Genomic DNA, 9,749 nt, shown 5'->3' with positions numbered 1-9,749 from the left:
TTCAACCAGGGATCAAGTAAATGATGATGATAAAAATAACTGATTGTTTTATATGTGTGTGTATCACTCTCCAGCTTTAGAGTTTGGATGGGGCTAGTCTTGAAGCTGTACAAAATACTATACCAACTCCCCATCCACCATTAAACCAATACTTTTTTAATTATTAGCTTGGTGTAACAAAAAAGCAAAGGTGGGGTGCAGAGTTTACAGTAAAATTGAACTCACTCCCCCTATCAGAGAAAATAAAATTTAACATTACTTTGACTGTTGTTTTCTACCAACATTTAAATAGAATTTTTGTTTTGTTTTCACTTTAGTAATTAATTAAGTTATTCAAAATGGTTACATCCTTTGCAACTAAAGTCCATCAGAAAGGACTATTCAGGTTGGATAGAGATAACCGAGCAGAGGGGACGGAAAAGGGGATTGTGATTAAAGCGGCTGTAAGGTTAAATAAAGAATTTTTATGATTTAAGAAACAAAAAAAAAACCCACGAAAATAAGTTTAAGAGAAACGGTAAAGAGTGAAGATGATATGGAAAAGCTTGAGAACAGAAAAGTAGTTGAGGAACAAGATGGTGTTGGTGGAAAGATAGGGAATACAGGGAAACAAGAACCTAGTTTCTTATATCAGCAGTATACAGTTAACATAGGAATGCTATCTGTTGAATTTCTTTGTTAGATACAGCAGTATATTGATGCTATTAATGTAAGGATGCTACCTAATAGAATGTTCATTGCTTTTTTACAGCAGTTAAGTAGGTCATTTGAATTTTTAAAAATCCATTAGAATATCTATAGAAATTTTTTTTTTTTTTAAACTGGATGGCTGGAGACCAGCTGTGATGATGATGGTAGTGAAAGTGGTCAGAGAGAATTGATTGATTTATCTTTTTTTTTTTTGTATTGTATTATAAGACAGTAATGTGAACTCTCCTGTTTTGCAAGGAACAATAAAAAAATAATTTTAAAAAAACATGTCAGAAGATGTTATGACGACAAAAGAAGTGAACCATGCTAAAGTGAGATGGATAGAGGGGGAACGGGAGGAAAATTTCTTAGAGTCAAAAAGTTAATTTCGAAACCTAAACGCATTATCTCCTTTATAATTGGTAGACTTTATAATTCAAAGATGTATTTGTGTTTGGTGCTAGAATGAATGGTAGGAAATGAGAGAATGGAATCATTAATGTCTTCTTCACTTTTAGTCATTTTAAGCAGCACTGGTGGTAGTAGTAGTAGTAGTAGCAGCAGGGGGATGTTTTACAGGAGATGAAATGGCTAATGTAACAATCACAGTAGTAGTAATGGTTTCAAATGTTGGCACAAGGCCAGCAGTTATGGGGAACGGGCTGAGTCAATTACATCAACTCCAGTGCTCATCTGGTACTTATTTTATCAACCCTGAAAGGATGAAAGGCAAAGTCGACCTCGGCAGGATTTGAACTCAGAACATGCAGCTAAGTGTTTTGCCTGCCGTGCTAATGATTCTGCTAGCTCGCTGCCTTAGTAATAATGATAATAATCCTTTCTACTAAAGGCACAAGGCCTGAAATTTTAGAAGGGGGCTAGTTGATTATATTGACCCCAGTGAAACACTGGTACTTAATTTATTGACCTCGAAAGGATAAAAGGCAATGTCGACCTTAGAGGGATTTGAACTCAGAGCATAAGGATGGATGAAATGCCACTAAGCATTTTGCCTGGCATGCTAATGATACTGCCAGCTCTTCACCTTAATGATAATAATAATAATACTAATAATGATTAGCTTTCTCTAAGGCCCCCTCGTCTTCATCTCTAAACCATCCATAGACAACAATTCTGACATGCATAATAATAATATAATACAACAGCAATCTTCCATACTGGTTGCATTCCCACATCTAAATTTTACAGAATTTGATTGGTTGCTTCAAGTATCACATGGTGTATACAACAGGAAAGAAGTGAAGAGAGTGAAAGTTGTAGGAAATCGATGCATTAAAAAAAAAAAAAATAATAAATAGGTAGAAAGGGGGGGAAAGGACAATAGTAATGGAGGCCAAACAACATCTGGAGAGGTGAAGAATTTTGGAAGATAGTGGGGGTGTTCAACGAACAATATATCATCAGCCAGTACGGTTACGGTACAGTGAGGATGACCATCAGTGGATGCAGGTGAAATGACATCATACAATGACTTCATAAATAACCTTTTTAGGTCGTGAAGAGTCTGGTGTGGAGTAGCCACTTTCGCGTCCACTGGTGCTGGTATCCCGTGGCAGACCGTCAGGGTTGAGACTGATGAAATTCATGTTCCTGGTTGGAGACTGAGGGTGACTATAGAACGTAAGATCTGCAAAGACAAAAGAAAGATCTCATTAGCATTTAGCGTGCCACTTTATGCCATAGTATTATTGATTCACACATTTACACTCAGCATCTCTGTCGACCACTGTGTAACAAAATTTTCATCTTTGTATCTATATACACACGTGTGTATATAAATATATGTATGTGTGTGTGTATATATATATATATATATATATATATATATATACACACACACACACACATGTATTTATCACCATATTTCATTCCATAATGGCTACCTCTGAAGATTGCTGGGTTACATAACTGGGCCATTAACTAACACTCCATTGAACCCCTAGTGTGCAACTGATTCGTAAGATTGGCTGCAATGGATATATAATACTGTACACTTTGATTAATATATATATATATATATATATATATGTATATATATATGTGTCAGTAAATGGTGGGGTTGTGTTAACTGCACGTGGAGAAATAATAGGAAAATGAAAAATAATAAGGCAGAATGCTAAACTGGAAGCATATTTTAATAAAGATTTCTAACCAGCTTTCATTGCATAGCAAATTTTCAAGAAGAGGGAGAATGAAAATGTTTTTTTACAAAGAAGTAAAAAATATATATTTATTAATCAATGGATAATAAAATGAATGGTTTACACCTAGTAGCTTACTGGTAAATGAAAGCTGGAATATATGAGAATTTATGGTTAATCACAATGAAACAATTGTTGTGATTAATAATAAATTCTCGTATATTCCATAACAGCCTTAATTGATTTTCAAACCTTGAGTTTTCATCAGAGGTGTCTACGTCACCTTCATTTTATCCCAGAGGAAAAAGCAGTCAATTTGTTTATATACACAACAAAAGAATATATATATATATCTAGAGAAGGACTCTCAACTGAGTTGCATAAAATTATTCACCAACACAACTGTCTCTAGTGAATAGGGATGCCATTTCCTATCACTGCTTTTTTTTTTTTTTGTTACTATAATGAGCTCTGCCCCTTGCATCTTGTTGATCTTGTACCACCTCTACTCAGCCAATCCTGACTCGTACGTCTTTTCCCCACCACCCATATTCTATCCAATACTAAACACCATGTCCAATCCTCCAGAAATGTAATGTCTTTGAATCTTCCCCTCCTCCCACCTGTGTTTTTCTTAGAAGTGTTTAACTTGTAACAATTTAAATCAATGATTCTCAACCAGGGTCCATGTAAGACTTTGTTTAAAGTTTATCTGCAATAAATTGCTTACACTTCTACAATACACAAAATATTTTATACAATTCCTAATGATATTCAATTATAAAAATTTAATAGAATATTTTTAAACATTGAATGGATATGGGAGTCCACCAGAGAAAAATAGGAATCAAAAGTGGTACATAGGCAAAAAAAAAAAAAATGGTTGAGAACCACTGGTTTAAACGAAATGTTAGTGGTATCAGTCTCATCTGTCACAAAGAGCCTGCAAAGCTCATAGAAACTATCTCTTCCTTCAGACTCAGCAAGTTAAAAAAAAAAAAAAAACTTTTGTTCAGGTCATTTTTAAAAAATATTTATCCATTATCTCATTTAGGAATGCAAAAACGCACAACCCACCAACCATCATGCAGGAAAATGCTCTTGAAACCAAGACCATGCATAAGTGAGGTATATTTATGTATCATAGACTGTTTAAAAAAAAATAAAGCAATTATAACATGCCATGCTTAATTTCTGTCATCTGTAAAAAAATAAAAGTGTATATATATATATATATATATATATATATATAAACACTTCATTATTGAAGTGTGCTGTAGAGGGGGTTAATCAGTGAAACAAGGGCCATTAAATCCTAATAGGGATGGTTTTGGTGTTTCTCTGCTTTTATTGTATTGACAATGATACCATCAAAAGAGCATGCCTACCTCTAGATTTTTCGGCTGGACTTCTACAAGCATCAGAATAAGAGGGAGGGACGTCGTGATTAAGGTCTGGAAAAAAGATACACAACAGCATGCCAAATTGGAAATGGAGAAAGAGTGAACAAGTATTGCTAAACAATTGCAGAGAACCATCTATGAAGTTTTGTTAGAAAAGCAGCTTTAAAGTTTGGGTGTATTTGGACAAAAAGAGGGAATGGTCTCCTTCAAATCACATTCTACAGTCTTAAACAAAAGGATTACAACAGCGGAAAAACATTCAGAGGAAAGATTTGCTTGGTCAGGGTTAAGCTAGGGTTAAACAACTCAAATTACAATGAGCCAACAAGGAAGCCTCTATGTAGTTGCTCAATCTGTTAAAAATAGCAGTTAAGTCTGTCTTAAATTACATTAATGTAATCCAAAGTACACTACGTCTGAAAAAAATGAAATAAAAGAATGGAAAGCTAAGTTAACTCAGGGGTTTGATAATTTTAACAAGAACAATATAAATTCAGATCAATGAATAGAGAGCCTTCATATGGTAGCCAGATCTGCTGGAAATAGCAGTCAAATTCCCCTCAAATTGCACCCTACTGTCTTAAAGGACAAATTGGAACCGCTGGATGGATTTGAATGAAATATTTGAGGAGAATGAGCAGTAAATTAGAAAAAGAGTCCAGAATTTGGCTGTTAACAAAGATGATGTTTTTGCTAACCAGACCAGTCAACAACAACTAATTGAGAAACATTAGTTATTGACAGTGAGACGGAAGATATAATTTGTTTCACCTTAGACATGCAACACACACAAACTTTAATTAAGTTTGAACATATTTAACCATATGGTTCACTGGGCAACAGTTTACAACAAACTTGACTGCTAGTGTCCCTGTACATGCACGAGAGGAAAATACTGAAACGGTCAAGAGATGCCCATCACCCGATATATGTAATTAATTCTTCATATAACAACAGGAACTAACAATAAAAAAAAAAAGCTTACAAGAAATCTCTCATCACCTGGCACAGTCAGCTCCCTCAATCCCCCCCTCCCCACTTCAGTCGAAGAGTCTTGTCATGTGAGTTACTTAGTGACCTTCATGGGTGTCAGTGCTACATCAAAAGCATCCAAGTACACTCCTGTAAAGTGGTTGGTATTAGGAAGGACATCTAGCTACAGAAACCATGACAACGCACATAGTGGAGCTTTACACAGTCCCCAGGCTTGCCAGCCCCTGTCAAACTGTCCAATCTACACCAGCATGGGGGAAATAAACGTTAAATGGTGATGAAGAGAATAAGTTAAACCAAAGAAACTGACCAAGAATATTCAGAAAACTCAAAATACTGCGTTTTTATTGTGTATTTTTTTCTTTTCTTTTTATACATATTTTGCTCGCCAGAGGTGAGAAAGAGAGCATTGCTCTTTGACCGTTTTTTCTCAAGGCCTACAAAGACCGACAAGAGGAAGGAAGGACGCTATCAAGTTATCCTCAACCTGAAGATATGATATGAATGCTTGTAAACTGTGTGGACTGTGTTTGCCCCCCCCCCATCACAGCTGGTGTTGGTGTGTTTACATCCTTGTACATTAGCAGTTAGGCAAAAGAGATTGATAAAATAAGTGCCAGACTTCCAAAAATAAAAATAATAAACAAACAGATACAAAAAATAAGTACTGGGATTGATTCATTCAACTAAAATTTCTTCAAGGTGATGCCCTAGCATGGCCGCAGTCTAATGAGTGAAACAAGTAAAGGAATACAAGAGGATTAACAACAACAACAATTAATATCATTTGCTGACATTTTCTATCCTTGTATTCTCTCATGCTTCCAGAGTGTGAGGAGGGGAAATTAATTAAAGTGTTATAGCGACTGACTGACTGATTAGCTCTTTAAGACCATCAAGTTAAGCGGTGGAGCAAACAAACGTAAGGGTAGAATTGCAGAAGGATAAAAAAAAAAAAAACATGTAACAAAAACACAAAAACAAAAAAAAACAAAAACCTTGTGCAACAGGAATAAAATGTCAGGCAGGATTTGTTTCAGTTAGTAAAATGTTAGTAAAATGAAGCAAAATACAAAACTAACAAACTACCAGCTTCTTCCAAAAGAAGAACATACCTAAACAAGGAATAATCTCTTGGCACAAGGCCTGACGTTTTGGGGAGAGGAGAGCCAGTCGATTAGATCGACCCAGTATGAAACTGGTACTTAATTTATCGAACCCGAAAGGCTGAAAGGCAAAGTCGACCTTGGAGGAATTTGAACTCAAAACACAAAGACAGACTAAATACTGCTAAGCATTTCATCCGGCATGTTAACGTTTCTGGCAGCTTGCTGCCTTAAACAAGGAATAATATTACCTGCATGCATAGAAGAGAAAGAGTGTTTACCTGAAATACTGAAATTCTGATCCCCATTTAGGGGGAATTTCTCCCTCGTTCTTCTCAACTCTGAGTGAGTGAGTGAGAGTGAGTCTGAAGATCCAATGGCTCTGTTTTGAACTGTGCAAAATATCTTTCCCAGTTTCTCACGAAAGCTGAGATATTTCATTCAGCCAATAAGTTAAAACTGATGCCATGGTGCAATTCTTGTTCAAGACTATTCAAGTTTTAATTTTATTTTATCCCTTCTCTCCAACTCCAACATTACCCCATTGAAATATATAATAATGAATAAAAAAAAAAAATTTGAAGGATTCATGTTTTGAAATTCTAAGAAATAATATTGATTGTATAGGTTAGCATGTTCAGTTATGCTGATCTTTTTCTCATCAATACTGCATTGCTTCCTGTCGGCCATGACACATTCCTTGACAGGAAGCGGTGCAGCTTCCTAGGTCTAAACAACAGTAGTATTATTCCCTTCATGGGACTGTCACGTTAAGTTGACAGCATACAACTACTTCAATTACTGCTTCCCATTTGCTTGGCAGACGGTCAGACCGTCATTTAAAGATGTTTTTGTTAAACATTGTCAAATGACTGAAACAAGTAAAAGAGAGTAAAGAGTATATATATGTATATATATATATATATATATATATATACACATGATATATATAGATACATTCATATATATTATGCATATAGATATATATACCTGCATTAACACCTCATTTTAAGTAAGGGTGTATATGCACACATATACACTTTATTATAAATACACACACACAAACATGTATATAGATCATGTGTCATGTGGGAAACAGAACAAAGCTTTAATGAATGTGTGTGTGTGTGCATGCAGGTATGCTCAAATGTGTACTGTGTGTGTGTGTTTATATTAATTCAGTTCATGACCATCCCTGTAAATTAAGAACAATGTCTTCACAGATACCGTGATCAATGAAGTGTAAAATTGGCAGCTGCATGCAAAGGTGCAACAATGTAGGAGTGTGACAGTGTGCAGATCTGATACAGCGTAAGAGAAATAAACAGATTGCCTGAAAGATGTAAAACGAGCTGGTGCTTATAGGAGAGATGTGATTCCTATCTCTTCCAGAAGTTATTATGCATGGTGGACATAGCCAACCCCTAATTTCTTTTATTCTTTTCTTTCTTCCTGTCTCCCTCTCATGTGTGTGTGTGTGCATTTCGATTCGTTGATTTGTTTATGTTGTTTAACCCTAGACCAAAAACATTCCCTTTTTGACTTTTATCCTTCTTTATGATAGTAAGCTGTGTGAACTAATGGGGTAGTTGACTGCTATATCTAGCAGGATGAGTGACCACATAGAGGCTATAATAATGGCTGAATTAACATGCAGAAACAGCTGTAAGCTAATCAAGTCCATAAGATAATCACTTATTCCTTTGTCATCTCATTTTCTTTTATATATATATATATATATATATATATATATATTTACATAAGGGGCATTACTACAGAATAATGCCACACACTGGACTTCCCAAAATAAACACATTTAGTACCGAATGCGAGGAAAATGTGTTTATTTTGGGAAGTCCAGTGTGTGGCATTATTCTGTAGTAATGCCCCTTATGTAAATATAAACGAATAATTATATTCTCAGGAATAGAAATTTCCCTTATGAATTTTTTTTTTACACACTGGCTTCCTGATAAAATTCTTGTAAAAGATTTTTATCCCCTTTTTGAATATATATGAGGTGAACTAGCTCCTGATAACAAAGGCTTTAAAATTGAGATATCCAACTGAGGGCTCAAAGTTATGATATGATTCAGGTGAGTCTTGTCATAACAAATAATGTCAAAAATAGGCAGAATGGTAACGGCAGAGACTGGTGACAGAGACAATGATGTATGTGTGTGCATGTGTTATAATGCAAGGTGTCTAGTTCAAGATAAAATAGATTTTAAATACCCGATTGAGAACTAAATTATGACAGAATGTGCATTGATATGACTTTGGTTCAGTGATGATGTTTTCATTAAATAGAGCAAGAAAAAGAGTGATTAATTTTTTTTGGTTCATTATGATGTCAGAGTGGTATATGAAGAGGACAATGGTGATAGAGACAGGGATACCCAATGGAAACTCAGCAATTGTGACATAGAATATGTGCTGATGTGACTTGGAGTGAGTGAGGTTTATAAGAAAGAAAGTGTAAGAAGATAGAGATAATATCTAAAGAGATTCTCTATCAAAACCAGGAAAAACTTAATCCAGGAATCATAAAGAATTAGAAATAAAAAAACAAAAAAAAACACAGCAACTCCATGAAGGAGGGAAAACAAAACAAAAACAAAGAAACAGAAGTAAAAAAAGAGAGAGTGAGAGAAATTGTGGGAATTTTTGGTAAGAAGACATAGTTGTCCCAACCATGCAGGTGATGACTTGTAATAATATTATTATATCTGTACTCACTATCATTCCTGTAGGTGTCATAGGGTTTCTCGGGGTCAGACTCATCGGACAGTTCATGAGCTATGTCATTGTCAGTGTAAGGCGGCAGCTCATCGGTGTGTTCACTGGAAGTGTTGTGTTTGTTCTCAATGTAGCCATTTGCATTTCCATACGGACCATCTAGAAGGATTGCAACATCAACATCATCATTGCCTGCCCTTTTTTTTTTTTTTTTTTTTTGGTTAATAATTTATTGCTACTTAAACCAAGAAACATAAGCTAGTGATACGAATAAAAAATATTGATGACAGAGAAAGAAAGACCTGCACAGAATAAAAAAGTAAATTAAAAAAATTTGCATAGTCTTGTGCAGAAGTTTCCAAAAGAAGGAGAGAAAAATGTGGCAGCTAAAAATTCTGAGAAAAAGAAAAATGGCTCAAGTGAAAAAGAAAGGCACAATGCAGGTGAAACCAAAAGTGAATTAGCAACATGCACATTCCAAAATTGAGAAAAGGCACATCAACATGCAAAAAAAGGAACAGAAAAATGTGCAAGTGAACTGAAAGATGTACGGAAGAAAAAAAAGAGGAGAAAGTGAAAAATGAAGGAGAGGAGAGAAACTGTATTGCTAAGAAAAATGTGATGGTGAGAAAAACTGAAACAACCCCCCCCCCCAC

The 9,749-nt window shown here is 35.1% G+C and overlaps 1 protein-coding gene across 5 annotated transcripts in view; it reads right to left on the bottom strand.

Moving 5' to 3' along the window:
* Window positions 1-9,749, bottom strand: part of LOC106874759 (uncharacterized) — a 259,055-nt gene that overhangs the window by 31,352 nt on the left and 217,954 nt on the right. For 3 of the 5 annotated variants that reach the window (XM_052974949.1, XM_052974946.1, XM_052974948.1), the window contains 3 exons: window positions 9,094-9,252; window positions 4,241-4,306; window positions 2,196-2,338 (listed from right to left, as the gene is read on the bottom strand). In XM_052974949.1, coding sequence (XP_052830909.1) covers window positions 2,196-2,338; window positions 4,241-4,306; window positions 9,094-9,252 — 368 coding nt within the window. The remainder of the gene's footprint in view (window positions 1-2,195; window positions 2,339-4,240; window positions 4,307-9,093; window positions 9,253-9,749) is intronic. The other 2 variants (XM_052974947.1, XM_052974950.1) reach the window with 2 other exon arrangements.

This window comes from Octopus bimaculoides, chromosome 20, assembly GCF_001194135.2.
Source record: "Octopus bimaculoides isolate UCB-OBI-ISO-001 chromosome 20, ASM119413v2, whole genome shotgun sequence".
In the NCBI taxonomy this organism is placed as follows: domain Eukaryota; kingdom Metazoa; phylum Mollusca; class Cephalopoda; order Octopoda; family Octopodidae; genus Octopus; species Octopus bimaculoides.
This window is presented reverse-complemented; position numbering and strand designations above follow the sequence as displayed.